The 19,014-nt window shown below is 41.1% G+C and overlaps 2 protein-coding genes across 2 annotated transcripts in view; one reads left to right on the top strand and one right to left on the bottom strand.

The window, feature by feature from the left end:
• Positions 1–7,983, top strand: part of ube2ka (ubiquitin-conjugating enzyme E2Ka (UBC1 homolog, yeast)) — a 315,406-nt gene extending 307,423 nt beyond the window's left edge. Inside the window, exon 8 of the transcript XR_007427162.1 lies at positions 7,849–7,983. The gene's annotated coding sequence lies outside the window, so the exon portion shown is untranslated. The remainder of the gene's footprint in view (positions 1–7,848) is intronic.
• Positions 7,110–19,014, bottom strand: part of ankrd50 (ankyrin repeat domain 50) — a 47,198-nt gene continuing 35,293 nt past the window's right edge. The window contains exons 4-5 of the mRNA XM_007260309.4: positions 10,896–14,461; positions 7,110–10,495 (exon numbers count right to left, since the gene is read on the bottom strand). Of these exons, the coding sequence (XP_007260371.3) occupies positions 10,899–14,461 (3,563 nt within the window). The 3' untranslated portion in view covers positions 7,110–10,495; positions 10,896–10,898. The remainder of the gene's footprint in view (positions 10,496–10,895; positions 14,462–19,014) is intronic.

The raw sequence follows: 19,014 nt of genomic DNA, 5'->3' as shown, positions 1-19,014 counted from the left end.
GTTATTTTATTTACTATTCTGTTTATTGTTGAATTGAGTAGAAAATAGAGATTAAATAGAAATAAATGATTAAAACAGCTGGTTAAAGCTGTGAGCCGTGGTTAGGGGGTTGGTGATGACAGGGGGTGGGGTATATGTGTGTGTGTGTGTGTATATATATATGGGGGTGGGGCTGTTTGGGTAGATGGGGTTTATGGGATGGGGGTGGGGACGCTGGGGATGATAATTTGGCCCTGAATTTATTTCTATGGTAAGGTGGAGGACACACACTCATCTGTACGCATCATCACGAGGTCATGAATCCAGACCGACTCGTCTAGGCAGCCCCCACGCAAGAGCACACACACACACACACACACACACACACACACACACACACACACACACACACACACACACACACAGTGCGATTCTCATGGGAATTCAAGATCGTTTCCTACAGTGAGCTCAGCCACAGCTCACAGGTGTACTGGTGCATGCTGGAAGAAACACACACACACACACATACGTACACACACACACACAAATAATATAAAGACACAAAATAATGCAAAGAAAACAAGTTCATATTCATAAAGTTTTAAGAGTTTAGAAATCAATATTTGGTGGAATAATCCTGGTTCTGGTTTTTAATCACAGTTTTTTTTCATGCATCTTGGCATCATGTTCTCCTCCACCAGTCTTACACACTGCTTTTGGATAACTTTATGCCACTCCTTTGATAGCTTATCATCTATCTTTATCCTGATTATAAAAACTGAACTCTTATTACTCTTATACTCTTATTTTTTTCCAAAGCTGTATGTACATGTACACTATTTAGAACATTAAACCACCTGTTTAATATTGTGTAGGTCCTCATTGTGTCACTAAATCAGTTACAGCAGATCCTGTAAGAGCTGTAAGAGCTGTATCGCTCAGCTTGCCCACAAATGCATGTGTAAAGCATGTCCTTTAAGGGCATCTCAAAGCATGAATTACACTTTCCCAACTGTAATGCATGGACCAGAACAGGACAAGCAGATGAGACAGAGCTCTCTCTCTCTCTCTCCTTCTCTCTCTCTCTTTCTCTCGCTTGTGTGAGACTGACCTCCATCACCCCAGTGACCCCACTGACCCCAACACTGACAGCCCATTCAGTTCAATCAGAGCATGACACTGCAACCCACACACACTTACACACACACACACACACACACACACAGTCTTATAGAACAGGTCTCTTGGTCAGCCATTACAAACCCCTCATTAACACGCAGTACAACAGGTCATTACCCACAAGCCCCCCCAACACACACACACACACTCCTCACACAAACACACTCCTTACACACACACACACTAACACACCCTGTCGCACTATAATCTTATACACTTGTACACATTACCTCGTAAAAAAAGACGTATAAAGAACAGATTTAATAGCTGTAATTTGAGCCTTTAGTATAAGAGCAGATAAACACTGATATTAAACACCTACCGGTCAGTTTTATGGTTGCTGTGGCTTTGCTAGGTGGTTTGTATTGTATTCCAGGTGGTTGCTCTCATGATGCAAAGTGATTGCTGACTAATTGCTTTGGTGCTGCTATGGGGTTGTGAAAGTACTTCAGTTAAGTAATTTAGTGCTTGCCATTGTGTTTCCAGGTGGTTGATATGGCCTTGCTATACGCTATATTTCTGGGTGATTACTATATTATCGAAGTGGTTGGTAGGTGGTTGCTGTGGTTTTGATAGTTGATTACTATTTAGTATCCAAGTGGTTGCTATGGTCTTGCTATACACTGTCTTTTCTGGGTGCTTGCTATAGTATTCGAATGGATGTTAGGTGGTTGCTCTGGTGCTTCTAGGAGATCGCCAGGTTGGTGCTATGGAGTTTAATGAAAATTAAGGGAGTTTAATGCTTGCATTAGTGCTGATATGGTGTTGCCAAGTGGTTGCTATGACCATGTTATAGCTTGCAAGTTGGTTGCAATAGTATCCCAAATGATTGCTAGGTGCTTACTGTAGTAATTTAAAATTGTAAACATAGCAACCACTTAGCAACGCCATAGAAACAACTTAGCAACACAAAATCCATGTGTTACCCAGTTACCCCACCCCCTACCCCACTGTCAGCACCCAACATGGAGCAACCCGGGTCTGTCCTCAGCTGAACCACACACACACACACACACACACACACACGCCAGCCAAGGCATTTCTTACCCTCATAGGATTACACTGCTTAACACTCATACACACACACACACACACACACAGCTGTGCAGTTGTTTATTAAGAACAACCTACATACTGTTCTAGTGCACACACACACACACACACACACACACACACACTCTCAGCAGCACTAAACCATAGAGAGATGAGTATGATCAGAAGCAGCTGCTCGCTCTTTGATACAAAAATGTGTGTGTGTGTGTGTGTGCATGTGTGTGTGTGTGTGTGTGTGTGTGTGTGTGTGTGTGTTGTCCCACTGAGTGAAGCCAAACGCTGAATGCTGCTTATTGTGCTTGGCTAAGCTTCCTCTGCAGACATATTACTGTTCAAAAAGTAGAGCAAATCTCACAGTGCCAAACACACACACACACACACACTCGTCTCGGGCTCGTTCACCTCATATTACAGTGTGTTAATATTCACTCATACACACTTAATTGCAGTATTGGATGGCCGTATATTGAGTGCTGCCGTTATACAAAGCAGGTGATTATGGCTAGTGTGTGTGTGTGTGTGTGTAGGTGTGTGTGTGTGTGTGTGTGTGTGTGTGTGTGTGTGTGTGTGTGTGTGTGTGTGTAGGTGTGTGGTGGGTGTAAAGGCCACACAAGATCCAATCATCAATCATTAGACCCCCCAGTCTGATTCCTACATTAAAACTGTGTTTTTATTCATCATAAACTTTCACAAGCAGATCTGATCATCTACAGGTCTCTGTGATGGTATTTATTAATTTGTGGGGACCCAAATCTTTTAGCATTGAATATTTCCCAACATCCAACACAGTGGGAACTGAATGTTCCAACTTTTGACATTTTGTGCAGACAGAATATCCTTACTTTTTACATTGTGGGGACTATTTATTCTTGAATTTGACATTGATATTGGGACCAAATATTGCTATGTATTGCATTATGGGGACTTTATTTATATATATCCCTAAATTTGACATTATAGTTACTGAATGCCTTGCACATTTGACATTGTGGGGACTGAATAATTCTATTTATGACGTTATTGGAACATTGGTACAGCTGCATTTGACATTGTGAGGACTAAATATCCTTATATTTGATATTGTGTGGACCACAGAGTCTAAATCTGACATTCTGGGGACTGAATGTTCCTACATTTTACTTTGCAGGGGCCAAATATCCCCACAAACAGCTCTATGGGGACAAAATATTCTTTACTTTTGACATTATAAGGGGCAAATGTCTCTACATTCGACATTGTTGGGATTAAATTTAACATTGTGGATACCAAAATCCTAAAATCGACACTGTGGGGACTATCTATTCTTGTTTTTGACATTATTGGGACCAAATATTGCTATTGCGTTTTGCATTATGGGGCCTATTTCTATAAATAGATCTATCCCTAAATTTGACATTGTAGTTACTACATGCCCCAACACATTTGGCATTGTGTGTTTGACTGAATAACTCTGTTTATGACATTATGGGACGACGTACAGTTGCATTTGACATTGTGAGGACTAAATATCCTTAAATTTGATATTGTGTGGACCACAGAGTCTAAATCTGATATTGGGGACCGACAACCCCACACTTGACACTTCAGAGACTAAATATCCCTACATTTTACATTAAAGGGGCCAAACATCCGCAAAATCACCAAACAGCACTATGGGGACAAAATATATCTACTTTTGACATTGTGAGGGGCAAATGTCTTTACATTCGACATTGTTGGTAATCAATTTAACATTGTGGGGACCAACAATCCTAAACCTGACATTGTGGGGACTACAATCTGTAAATTTAAGAAGTATAAAGCGCCTTTATTCTATATATTTGGGGTAATTTGAAGTGCCAGATCTATTCAACCAACATCAGAACTAACCTCACAGCAATGTTCCAGCATCTTCCAGACTCTCTGCTCTACTGGCCTCGGAGCAACACCACACACACCTCTCGCTGTGTGTGTGTGTGTGGGGGGGGGGGGGGGGGGGGCACATTTTATAAAGATTTAATGTTGGTATTAAATTCTGCATCACTAAGGAACTTGGTGTGTGTGTGTGTGTGTGTAGAGAGTGTGTGTGTGTGTGTAGTAGTATATGTGGAAATAGTTTAACAAATAACCCAGTATTATTTATCTTTATTTTCCACTGTTTTTTTATTTCTGGGAATGTTGAGCATCACATTCTTTAAAGCCTCCCTGTAGCTTTATTTGTGTGTCTGTGTGTGTGTGTGTGTGTGTGTGTGTGTGTGTGTGTGTGTGTTGGCCACTCTCCAGACCTACAGCTTCAGAGAAGATGCAGCACAACCAGTTCAGCTAAAACCAGTCTATACATATATAATATATATATATATATATATTAGGCAGTGAACAGTCAGTTCTTAAACTGGTCTTGTGGGGTGTTCCTCCTGTTATGCAGTGGTCAGTATCTACCAACAGAACCAGAGAACCAATGAACCAGAGACCGGGTGATGGGGACCAAAGTTTTATTGGTGCTTATGGAGGCTCCGCCCACCTCACAACTTACAGGAGTCAATGCATCTGTAGTAAAATACATATATATATATATATATATAATATTTGGACTACATCTCCAGTAGGTAGTGTTAGAGGCACGTTCTCATTAATAACACACAAGCCAAAGGTCACCATGCTGTCCTAATGAAGGTGGTCAAAACCCACACACACACACACACACACAGCAGTAGAGTTATCAATCTGTATGTAAATGTACTGGGCCTCCTGGGACTCAATATAAACAACACACACACACACACACAGATAAATCTTACATGGTCAGGGGTTGCTAGGTGCGCAAGAATGTTCATGTATTTGTGTGTGTATGCGTATATGTGTGTGTTTGTGTGTGTTTGTTTACAAACTAATTTTAACAGTTACTAAACAGTTATTAAATACTAGATAAATATTAGCACTGAATCATTAATAAAATATTCTGAATCATTCGACCAACCAAATCATTAAGAGCACCAACTGAATCATTTACAGTACTCTATAGTACTATAGTACTAAATCATTAATATAAGATACCGAATCATTTATAAAAAAAAAAGCTATTGAGCACTCTATATTTGTACTGAATCATTTATAAAATATACTGAATGATTTGACCAACCAAATCATTAAGAGAAATAACTGAATCATTTAAACTAATCTCACACACACACACACACACACACACACACACACACACACACACACACACACACAGATAAATCGTACATGGTCAGTGGTTGCTAGGTGCACAAGGACGTTCATGTCTGTATGTGTGTGTGTGTGTGTGTGTGTGTGAGAGAGAGACAGAGAGAGAGAAGGGAGAGATGTGGACATCTGTAGCTTCTTTTCAGGTAAATGTGTGCTTGTGTGTGTGTGTGTTGTGTGTGTGTTGTGTGTGTGTGTGTGTGTGTGTCTTTGATACACTGAAAGAGATTATGGTATATTGTTGTTGTGTGTTTTTATCTTTTGAGGCAGCATTTATGTCTCCTGTTTCTTTATCTCTTGCACACACACACACACACACACACACACACACACACACACACACACACACACACACACACACACACACACACACAGGTTTTATCGAGTGTGTATCTGTACAGTTCTCTGTGGCTGCATTTTTTCTTTGTCCTAACAGGCCGACCCAGTGCTCACCTCTCTAAACCAAACACTGCAGCTCTTCCCACCAACTCATACTGGATACATCTTCATCTTCTGTACTGGATCCCATCCTTACATTACACTCAAACACCAGCTATTAAATCATTTATAACACTTACTGAATCCTTTACAGCTTTACTGAATCATCTACAGTAGATACTGAATCATTAATAGTCATACTGAATCATCTGACAGTCACTGAATCATTTATAGCAGTTTTCAAACCATTTATAGGCTATTGAACCATTTAAAGATGTTATTGGATTGTTTATAATAGTTACACAGCTATTGATAGTAGATAAAATAATTAAAAGTTGATAGTGAATCATTTATTGTAGATACTGAACAATTTATAGCAGTTACCAAATCATCTATAGGCTATTGAATCATTTAAAGATGTTATTGGATTGTTTAAAATAGTTACACCACTATTTATAGCAGATAAAATCATTTAAGATTAATACTGAATCATTTATTGTCAATACTGAATAATTCATAGCAGTTATTGAATCAATTTTAGTGGTTACTGAATCATTTGAATCAGTTCTTTAATGGCTTATAGAAGTTACAGAACTATTTATAGTAGAATCATTTAATCATTTATTGTAGATCCTGGATAATGTCTGACTGAATTACTTGAAATAGTTCAAAATAATTGTTTACAGTTACTGAATCATTCATAGTAAATATTGAATCATTTCTGACTAAATCTCTTGTAATAGACCAAAATAATTGCTTACAATTTCTGAATCGTTTATAGAAGATACTGAATCATTTCTATTAAATATTGAATAATTTCTGACTGAATCACTTGTAATACTTCAAAATAATTGTTTATAGTTACTGAATCATTTAAATCAGATACTGAATCATTTAAATCAGATACTGAATTATGTACAGCATATACATACTTAATCAGTTTGTAGCAGTACTGAATCATTTATAGAAACAATGAATCTTTTATAATACATACTGAATCCTAACACAGAATATGAAATAGCTTATATTTATGACCTAATCAAGTTTATTCATTACTGATTAATTACAGCAGAATCTGAATCATTTCAAAGCATTAACCAAAAAAATATTTATAGGTACTGAAACCTTCCAGTAGATACAGAATCATTTCTAATAGATTCTGAATCGTTCACAGCAGCCACTGAATCATTACTGTACAGGCCGACTCACGAGGACACCGATTCAGTAAAAATGTAATGAATCACAAAGAAAGAGGATTTATTTCTGCAGTAAAGCAAATATGTTTATTAAGCACTTTAATATACGTCAGAAAACAAATGAAAAGAAAAACTGCTTTAATATCATACAAGAAAAACAAGAAAACAGAAACATAAAAGTGTAAAAATGTGAGGTTTAAATGTACAGGGTAAGCTATTTACAATCAAACCTCTCGCAAACTTCTCTCCATCAATCCCAAGGCGTAGGTACGACAGACAGACAGACAGACAGACAGACAGACAGACAGACAGACAGACAGACGGACAGACAGACAGACGGACAGACAGACATGCAGAGTGGCAACCAAAAAAAACAAAACAAAAAGAAACGTAACAGGTGAACAGATGGCTTGACTTTTCCGAATACTGTCCCTCATTCATCCTCTCTCTCTCTCTCCTTCTTTTCTCTCTCTCTCTTTTCTCTCTGTAAGCTGTGTGTGTTTCTCTCTTTGTGAGGCCCATCCTTTCTTCTCCTCGTCTTTTCACTGCCAGCAGTTTGGAGGATGGATCGCTAAACACACTCGACTCATCGGGAACAGATGTCTACAACCCCTCCTCCACCCCTCCATCCACCCCTCCATCCATCCCTCGCTCTGCTCCACTACAGAACAGGACACTGTAACAGGGGGACGTGTCTCAGACGTGGACATAAACACTTATTATTATTACAGCTCTGAAAAAAATGAAGAGAGCACTTCTTCAGTTTCTGAATCAGTTTCTCTGATTTTACTATTTATAGGTTTATGTTTGAGTAAAATGAACATTGTTGTTTTATTCTATAAACTACAGACAACATTTCTCCCAAATTACAAATAAAAATATTCTCAAATAATGCAAAGAAAACAAGTTCAAAACTTCATATTCATAAAGTTTTAAGAGTTCAGAAATAATCAATATTTGGTGGAATAACCCTGGTTGGTTTTTAATCACAGTTTTAATTTCATGCATCTTGGCATCATGTTCTCCTCCACCAGTCTTACACACTGCTTTTGGATAACTTTATGCTGCTTTACTCCTGGTGTAAAAATTCAAGCAGTTCAGTTTGGTGGTTTGATGGTTTGTGATCATCCATCTTCCTCTTGATTATATTCCAGAGGTTTTCAATTTGGTAAAATCAGAGAAACTTGTAATTTTTAAGTGCTCTCTTATTGTTTTACAGAGTTGTATATAATATTTCTCATTAAGAGACTGCTATGGGAATATTGCGAGAATATTAGAAAGTCATTAAACCATTAGAGATGTTTTATGATTTAGGGATTTTCTTATGAACTTAAATTGCTTATTTTTTTTTACTTACTTAGTAATATTGTTATAGCAGTCTCATAATGAGGAATATCACTTTATTTATTTATTTATATATTTATTGTTTTGTATTGCTGATCTGTAATCCTACACTACACTGATGCACAGGGTTCGGGTTCTCAGCACAGATTAAGCTTCATCTCAAACTGAGACGGGGATTATAATTCCCACTGTGAATTTAATCCAGTTAAGATTACATTTAATACGTATCCTGAGAAACTGACCCACAGTCGACGCCAGTCTGAGTCAGAGTTATTTAGAAATGCACTTTAACTCAATATAAACGTTAATTTTGCATTTAGCACCATCTTCCTTTACAATATAAACCTCCTGATGTTTAAATACGTCTGCAAAAAACAAACAAACAAACAAAAAACTCAACACGAAAATATAAATGGCTTTACAACAAATGAAAGGGTCCCACAGGGACTAAATAAAAAAGTGAGGTGGGGTCAGGTAAGCCCCGCCCTCAGGGCACCAATAATAATAATACTACAATACACACAGTATGAATTTAACGTAAGTATTTTAACGTAAGTAAGACTGTCATACAACGCTGTAGGCAATAAAGGTGAAACAGAATTAAAACTGCAGGCCAAAGCTGCACACAGCACCATGATATAGCAAAACATAACTTTAATATATATACATATACATATATAGAAAATCGTCACTTTCAGTCAATAACTTGTATTTCGAAAATAGCAACTTTACAGAAAAAATTAATTAATTTTAAATGGAAGTCAATGTAATCAGATTTTATTCAGAGCCATTTTGGAACATTTCTATTGGTCCACTGATCATGAAATTCTGATATTAGTTAAAGAACATCTCCCAGATTTAAAGTATGACAAAAAGTCAAAAACGACAAAAATTAAGATTTTTGCAGTCAAAATGACTGTCATGCAAAAAAAAAAAAAAAGAATTTAATGATAACTAGACCAATAAAATGCTCTAAAATGACTTAAAATGATCAAATCTATTTACATAGATTGACTTCCACTGAATGTTATTACTAATATATATTTATTTGGAAATACAAGATTGTTGTATGATAGCAACCATTATTTATATATATATATATATATATATATATATATATATATATATACACACTTACATACGTATCATAACTGAAATTTGTTTTTTCCTTTTCAAAATAAATATGGTTGATTACACTGAATCTGAGTAATCTGAATAATCTGCGGCTGCTATATTTAATATGATGCTGTTTAATTCAGGATTTTGAACTACTATTCTGAACGAGACTCAGGAGAGAGACGGGTTGGATTTAGGATTTTTTGGAGGTGTTCCAGAGGACGACACACGGGGTGGGAACGCTGCTGTGCTTCTGTTGCACTTTTTATACAGGCAGAAAAAAATGACGTAAAAATGACGTAAAACATAGACTGTGAAACAGACATAAACACTTACAAACTTTAAAGTACTTTGATTAAAAAACGAAATACAAACAAAGAAAAAAATAAAAACAGAACAAGCACCAGAAATCAAGATAAATGAAAGAAAAGTGAACATAAGTGATTTGGATTTCTTTCTCATTTCAAATAAAAAGTGCATACACTGCATATTAAATATCAATACATTAAATTAAAATGATGCATGAATAGTACGAGTAGGCTGTAACATCGGTAGGCACATAGAAATTCAGTTCATTATATTTAGCCTTAATAGCCTCAGTTCTGCTGCAATCAACATTCTTCCCTCGGGGGATCAGATTCAGTCCTCCCTCGTTGGTTTCTGCTTTTCTCTGCGGCGTTCCACAGCAGCGGCGGGTGATGACGTCTGGGAGCGTATGTATGTATGTATGTATGTATGTATGTATGTGTGGATAATGTCCAGAATGTGCGTGCCGGTCTACAATCAGTCCCTCTCTGGAGGCGTAACTGAATTTACCTTACACTGAACCGTGGTGGGAAACAGAATACTTCAAACCTGATCCTAGATCAAGCACTATTGCTCTGAGCAACGTCATACATGCGACCCCAGATCTCTTTCTGCGGATGAATAGAGTTGCTTTGGCACGTTCTCCGTAACGTCAGGACGATGGCTTCGGTTCAAGATGCCTGAAACACCAATAACATGCCTTGGGTCAGGTTTGGGTTGGAAAATGCTTTCCTGGCACATGCAAATCTTCACAAAAAACTGCACAAATAACTCTATTATGGCCACAGTAGCGACAGCATAATTGTAATTGACTACGGCAGTACATTACAACATTCTGACAGGAAAGAACAGATAGCCTCTAAACATAACGTTTACTGTGGCTGACAGCCAGGTGATGTCATGGTACCAAACCTAAAGAGGAAAATTACAGCTTTACGAAGATTACTACACATATATCAAAGTTGCACTGTAGTCCCGATGGCAGAGCGGACAGCGGTAACAAATCTACATGCAGCCACAGAATAATCCCTTGTGTAAGTAATCGTAAATAAAATTGATGGCTCTTAATCAGCCACTTACCAGTTATAGCGGCGTCTCTTTCTTGTAGTTAAACCCGGGGTCCGATCCTTCAATCTGCAGCTTCAGAGCTTGTTTAAGGCTTAATTCCGTCTCCCCTATCGGGTAGTTGTCGAGAACTTCCTGATGTCCCCTGTTGTGCACAGTCCTGGGGACCGAGACCCTCCCTAGAAAGACTTGATTTCCCTGCAGGTGGTAGTTGGGGTTGGTCATGATCCCGTTCCGCTTCTTCTCAGCGCTGGAGCTCAGCTGCTGGATGTAGTACGGCTCCTGCGATTGCACGGACGGATGATCCAGAGGGTTCGGACCACCCACCACGATTTTACAGTGAGGGTCCTTCACAGAGATGTTGGACACTGGCTTGTTGAAAGTGATACGCTTATCAAACTGAGTCATCTCGTATTCCAGGACCTGACCCTGCGGAAGGGCGATGCTGCTGTTCTTCGATTTCTTCTTGTCTCCAGACCCTTCCTTTTTTGAGCAGTTGTTCGTGCCATTTCCACTCTTTCCCCCTTTTGAGGACTTCAGTCCTGGCTTCACCTGACTCCAGTCGAAGTCACCGGTTGGAGATCCAGGCTGTGGGCCAATAGACTTGGTGGTTGAAGAAGGGGATACTATAGACTGCCTGCTGCGACTGCGAGGCAGCGAGTGCTGCTGGATCTGCTCGGTGAAGCTGAGCCCGTGGAAACTGTCTATGGGTACTGTCTGGGCCGTCGAGGTGGACGAAGTGGTTCTTAGAGAAGAGTTCTTTGAGCTTTTGAGGGAGTTGTTGGAAAGGGAGGATTTCTGTCTGTCCACAGTAGAATCTGGGGACTCAGAAGGGGAACTGAAAGCGTGAATAGGTCCGTTTGATAATCCCCGACCTCCTGACTGGATGTCTCCAGCTCCTGTGCTCCCAGAACTGCTGGATTTGATAGTGAGCGACTGCATCTTTCCTGTGACTGCCAGTGGAGTTTTCTGTTCCATGGTGTGTATCGGTGAGGGATTGCAGCCGTTGAGACTCGAGGCACCATATTTCTCCAACAGTTTGATGATACCCGAGTGTCCTCCTTTTGCAGCGACTCTCATTGCTGTGCGGCCAAACTGGTCTGCGTGGTTTGGATCTGCACCGTGTTCCAGCAGTATCCGGACTACATCGATGTGCCCCTCCTGAGCAGCAATGCCAAGTGCGGTTGCACCTTGATTGCACGTGTGGTCGACGTGAGTGCCGCTGTCGATCAAAAACTGGACGACTTTCGAGTGCCCTTGCCATGCAGCAGACTGAAGTGCAGATCGTTTTTCATTATCGCAAGAGTTTACATCCGCATGGTAGCTGATCAGCAACCTCACCATTTCCACATGGCCTTGCCAGCACGATACGTGGAGCGCTGTTCTTCCCTCTGTATCACTCGTCTCCACGTTTGCACCATTCTCCAAGAAGTACTCTGCCATGGCGAGCTGATTCTCAAGAGCCAGTATGTATAATGTTGGGCGGCCATCTGCATCATTATAGTCTATGTCGGCTCCGTGGCTCAGCAAAAGTTCAACAATATCCCTGTGTCCCTCCAGAGCCGCCACCCTAAGAGAGTTCCTCCCATCATACCCTCTCTGATCGATGCAGGACTTATTCTCAAGGAGGATGTGTACGCAGTCATAATGTCCCTCCTGAGCTGCCAGAATCAAGGGTATTCGTCCATCATTGTCCACCTCTGAGCATCGTGCACCTTGTTCAAGCAGGGCATCACACACTTGTCTATGTCCCTCAAACGCTGCCATGTGCAAGGGTGTCCAGCCTGCGTCGTCTCTGTGGTTCTCGTCCAGACCTCTGTCCAGCAGAGTTCGGACCACTTCCACATTCCCTTGAGCAGATGCAATGCTAAGCACTGTCCTTCCTTCGCTATCAATGCTGTCTACGGCGGCACCCCAGAACAGCAGCGTGTTGACCACAGAAGCGTGTCCCATCGATGCGGCCGCAAGAAGGGGAGTTCTTCCATTGTTGTCAGTGTGGTCAACATCTGCTCCCCCTTCTAGAAGCAAGTCTACTACATCCACGTGACCTTCGTAGGCAGCGACCAGAAGAGGGGTCATGCAGTCTTTATCGCAGTGGTCCACTTCTGCTCCGCGATCAATAAGGAGGCTGACCACTGAAGCGTGACCTTTACTAGCTGGCACACAAAGAGCTGCGACGGAAAGTGCTGTCCGTCCATCGACGTCCTCGTGGTTTACCTCAGCGCCGTGGTCCAGCAGGTGCTCAACGATCTCTCTGTGCCCCATATACGCTGCAGCGATGAGTGCAGTCCTTCCTTCATTGTCAGCCTTGTTGACCTCTGCGCCATGCTGGAGGAGATTGAGGACAATATCCTCATGACCTCCCCATGCGGCAGCCCTGAGCGCAGTTCTGCTGTCTGCATCTGCACAGTCAACCTTGGCACCTGCATAGAGGAGTGCAGAGACCACCTCAGAGTGACCACCCCAGGCAGCAGACCGTAAGGCAGTCCATCCGTCGTGATCCGTGTGGTTAATATTGGAATCGCAACCAATCAGGCAGTTGACAACTTTGGTGTGACCTTGCCTGGCAGCAAGAGTGAGGGGTGTCTGTCCGTGGTTATCCTGTAGCTCCATGTTGGCACCCCTCGAAATGAGCAGATTCACCACATCTAGGTTGCCACTGTATGCAGCGTTACCCAGCAGGGTCCGTCCACTGGAATCACTTTGGTTGACCGAGGCTCCATTGTCAAGCAGGGTCCGAATGGAGTCCTCACGTTCCAGTGCCTGCTGCACGATGCACGAAGCGTGGTCATCCTCATTGTTGATGTGGGCTCCAGCTTTGACCAGCAGCTGCAACACCTCCTGCTCTTTGGGGATGGATGTAGAAAGCGAATCTTTCGCAGGCGTGCCGTTCCATACCATCCACAGGGCCAGGTTAAAGGGTTCAATCTGGAGGTTGGAGTTGATGAGGTGAACAGCAAACTCCTGCACCTCCAGAGGTTTCAGCTGCTTGGCTCTGCAGGTGTAGCTCATGGCCATCATGCGGTGACCCTCGGCAGCGTTGCACAGGTATTTCTGAGTGCAGTGCTTGACGTCCAGAAGCCACTCGGCGAAGCTGTAGTGAAAGAGGATCTTAGTGCCTCCGAGTCCATCCACAAGCAATTTTGTGAGAATGTCCATCTTTTTCTGGAACTCCTCCATGGTCAGGGTCATGTTTTTAGTCCACACAGCGTGGTACAGCTCCTTCACGGTCAGAGGCCTGCAAGCAGCCAGAATTACGTTCAGTATGGGCTGCACTTTGGCAAATTGCTTCCTGACAAAAAGTCTTTGGCAGAGCCACAGGTAGAGTCCGTTCAGCGTTCCCGGGATGTCGCGGATCTCGCGGAGCATGATGAAATTCTCCACCACGCCGTCGAGGACGCGCTCCAGGTACAAGAAGCAGCCGCTGCTCTTGATATGAAGCTGGTTGAGCATTTCCGCCGTCTCCTTGGTGAGGTGCTGCCGTAGCGCCTCCTCCTGGTCCAGCCTGTGGAGGATGTACTGCTGAACATCCTTAACGATGTACGCCTTGCGCAGGTCATCCAGACTGATCTTGCGGAAACCTGTCAAAGACAGAGAGAGAAAGGATGATGTGATGCAAGTAGTTTCAGTTCAGAGTATCTTTTATTACACAATCTAAACTAAAAAAAAGTCATGACGGGAAAATAAAATATAACATAGATCTCTGGAAAGACTCTGTGAACATCTGGGATCAAGCCACACTTAAAGATACAACACCGTAAAGATAGAAAGGTACAATAAAGCAGATCCCATAACTTTCATTCAAATTCATACAATCTGACCTCTTTTTCACAGAGATCATCACATTTCAACTTATAACTTATGCACTGACCCCTCTGTTATTATCTCTGGCAAACTGCCTCGTAACAGCCCCCAGATGTGTACTCACAAAAGCAGAACAAATTAGAGCCGCAGAAGAGAGACATATGTTGAAACGTATGCCTGGACTGAAGCGGCGGACTTTTCTTTTTCCAGGGCAGACGACGTGGTCATGCACAATATACAAAACAGTGTTCCAGCTCAGCCACAAAGGATGAAAGGCCTATTCCTGCAGCAGGGACGGGTGGAATGTCTTTCTGTCTTATATAAAATAAACAGCTAAAGAGCCGTAACAATTCCTGGAGCCCGACCAAGACACATAAACAAGTTCCTCGGTCTCGAGACGCACTCAGATCTACTTAAAGCTCTCTAAAGAGAGGCAAATCCCTGACCCCTGTTAGGAGGCATGTGTGCCAGCGAGATCTCCACGCTACGGCAGTTTGTTTCCAGATAAGTGCAAATTCCACACTTTTATCTCTGGCACAGCGAAAGGGAGAACCGATCCCTCGTGGAAGCACATCTCAGCACGTCTGGAGGCCCGAGGGCAGTGGAGGCATTTATGCATGGATTTTATTTACTGTTCCCATGGACTTGCACCAGCTTTGATGCGAGGGAAGAGTGAGGTAAGGGGGGGGCTCTTATGGCACTGTTAACATATTTCTGTGCACTGCTTGTGGGAAAATTAGTGGGAATTCTTTCTGTTGTGTTTAACTGCCGCCGGGTCTTCTTTCTATTTCCTTTCTTATTATTTGTGTCAGAACTTCAGAACGTCCAAGTATAATAAACTGAGATCTTATTCGAACCCGCTCACCTTGAGGTGAAACAAATATGTTATTAATATATAGCAGTTAAATCTTATTAAATCTTCCTTCTTCTAAGTTCTTCACAGTGTCCTCTGATTAAAGCTCTGCACGTCTGGATGCTGTTATGTAATATCATTCTGTATGCTGAACTGTGGGTGTTTTACTATCAAAGGCAGGGGCAGCGAATTACAGCATAATAAAGGTCAAACTGTGTGAAATCCAATCTCCCAGGGTTCACTAGAGAAGCTCTTACATTTGTCTTTCAATCTTTTTGCATCTCCTTTTCTGTATTCTACTTGTTCTCTCTTGTTTTTTCTTCTTCTTTTAACTGGAGAACAATGGGTTTGTGTTGTGAACATTGTGAACACAATTTAATTCATTACAAATCACAAAATTGAGCTAAAATTGTATAAAACTTTAGGCGCAAGTGCCAATTCCTGGGGTCCAAGCACAAACAAGCTAATTTAGGAAATTTATGACCCAGTCTATGGTCAGGCCGTAACAGGAAATTAAGACTTGCAGGGCTCCTCCCCTTTTCTGACCTGGAACAACATCCTGCTCAGACCAATCCAGCACCTTCATTTTGTTTCTGTATGTTTTCTAACCTTCTGATATAGTTTTTAATCTTGATTTATCTTGGGTAAAGCAGTGGGTAAGTGCCATTTTGTTTTACTGCCTTTTCTCCTGTTTTGGTGGCAGGGAAATAGGGTAGTTTTCTATATAGTGTTTCTTTATTTTCAGGTTTAATGAGCAGTTTGTTTGTTAATTGGTTTTATTTGTTGTTTTTGGGCCTAGGCTCACCCATAAAGCCATATTCTCTTATTTTGGACAATAAAATGATCCTGTTTTATTTCATTTTTAATGTCATTGCCTATAACGACCTGACCCTAACCCGGGTCGTATAAAAAATATACCCACAAATGGCGATTTCCGATTGATTATTTAACACAAAGATAAGCTACAAGTCGTTTTAAGTGCATTAAGTGCATGCTAAGTTTGTGCACATCAGCTAATGAAACACATTTACCTTTGCATTGCTGAAATACATTGCTTTTCTTGCTAAAGGTCATTAAACCGCACATCTAAAGCAATGATCTCTGCAGGACAGGCCGTTATAGCTGGGCTCACAGATGCAGGATCTTCATTGCCTGTAAGCCCATCTTGCTCGCAGTTGTTTTCACCATTAGAGGGGTATTTTCCATGACTTATCCCATAGGATCACATTCATTTCCAGCCTGACTGACCTAGCCCTCCACCTCAACCCGACTACACACTACATCATCCGTGAGAGCCTGTGTGTGTGTGTGTGTGTATAAGTCTCCAGGAAATAGACAGGGCGAAAGAGGAAGAGGCCTGGAAGGGGTAAAGAAGGAGGTGATGGGGGACAGATGACCCAGAAATCTAGAAGTTTTCGCCAGCAGGACTGTTTGTAACCGGTCCTCGTATGTTTGAGGAGGTTGTCCGGATGTTTGGTCTTGGAGCTCTGCCACCAGCTGGAGGGTTCATTGAGTTTAATTTAACCCAACAGATTACAAATAAGTGGGCTTCTAGTAAATATCGGAAACTTCTGAGACCAAATTTTCCTCAAACGCCTTAAAATCAAACAGAACCGTGTCCTGCAGTTGTGTTTCTGTAAGCAGAGCTTTTTACAAAGAGCTGGAACTGGAACTACAATGAAATACGTCACATTCATTTCATCGCTGTCTGAAAAAAAAAAAAAAACTTGATTTCTTTTAAATTAAAGCCTTGAAGCTTCACTTTTTAACAAGTTTCAATTCTGGCTATTTCCCCTGAGGATAATAGACAGAAACAAAACTGATAAAAAAAGAATAAAACAAAAACAACAACAAAACAACAAAAGGAAGACTTGCTGAGCCGCTTCAGTAAAAGCTCCAGTTAAAACAAGCCACAGCGAGAGAGAAAAAGGGAGTCTGACTGGTCTGAATGGACGAGCGTATAAAAGAAGGATGCTGACCTACAATTTCCACTTGAGTCATCCACCACTCTCTACTTCATGTAGAAAAGGAAAGGAAAGGCCTGGAGTGCTTTTTTCTGATGCCCACTGCATCCATATTGAATGCATTTACCCTTAACTCAGCCCGAAACACGCTTCTTATTTTCCCCCTTCAAACACATGAAGAATTTTACAACTTTTCTGACGTTGATAGATGTCCAGTTTTTGAACCTTGTCAGAGTCGATCTGTTCAGTTTTCACAGTTCTTGCTCCAAGAATTTTCCTTTTCTTGCAATTCCTCTCAAAAGTACCCAACCTACTGAACTGCCTCAGAATGACATTTACAGTATATTATTAAAAAGAACATAGGGGTGGATTTGGGGACTCCATGTCCAGTGAAGATTCTACACCTACGCCAATCAAACGAGAAGATGATTCTTGCCCAAATTTAATCTTTAGCTCATCCCGAGTTGAAGCTATGCCTACGGCTACACGATGAGAATGAGAATCCACCAAAAATGGCCAAATATTGACCAAAATATGGCAGAAGCAAGACACTTAAAACACAGGTGATTAATATGAAGATTCTACACCTACACCAACCAAAAGAGAAGACGATTCCGACCCAAATTTGATCTTTAGCACGTCCACAGTAGAAACTATGCCTATGGCTATACAATGAGAATGAGAAGCCTCCAAAAATGGCCAAATATGGACCAAGTTATGGCAAAAGCAAGACACTCAAAAAACAGGTTATTAATATGATGCATTTGCTCCAGGGAGGAGTTTTGTTTTTAGAAGTAGGGCTGGGTATTGAAATTCAGTGCCAGTTTTTAAATACTTTGCATGAAAGTAAAAAAGCTTGCTACGACTATAGGTTTAAATAGGATCTCCGGTGGATTTGGCGTTTTACAGAGACTCTAAGACTAAGTCAGTGGCTGAACTGAGGTAAACTTAGCAGGGCATTATTACACATGTTTAAAGTAACATATGATATTGCAAAGACTGTTATTAGTGTAAAAAATGTCTTTATTTTAAAAAATTCCTAACAGTTGTCCGTCTCGCTGGTGTCTCACTGCTGTTAGCCAATCAGAGACGATATGTTTGCATGTATGAATTTTCACGTCTCCTCCACTGGACTAAAGCAGTGTTGTAACGGATCACCGGAGCATATTTTTCACAAAAATCAGCTTAGATGATATTCATTCATACTAGAGGCACAACTATACATTTTAAAATGAATGAAAAAAAAGATGTAATGAGATTTTTAATAAAATAGTAAGCAGCTCAGAACTAGACCCTCATCTTCAGTAATGTTCTATACATCTACTGAAGTCCTGAGTATGCTGAGAGCTTCTAACAGTGCAGGGATTACAGTGCAGGGATTGTGTTAAAAAGGTGTTATAAAGGTGTGAGGCTTCATTGTTTCGCCGCCTCACTCTCCGGATAAAGAGCTCCAGTGTTGCGTGTTTCCTCAGTTTCCTCAGGCCACAGCTGACTAACATGATCTCCACCTGAG

This window comes from Astyanax mexicanus, chromosome 19, assembly GCF_023375975.1.
Source record: "Astyanax mexicanus isolate ESR-SI-001 chromosome 19, AstMex3_surface, whole genome shotgun sequence".
NCBI classification, from domain to species: Eukaryota; Metazoa; Chordata; class Actinopteri; order Characiformes; family Acestrorhamphidae; genus Astyanax; species Astyanax mexicanus.
Note: the sequence above shows the minus strand (reverse complement) of the source record. Positions and strands in the feature narration are given on the sequence as shown.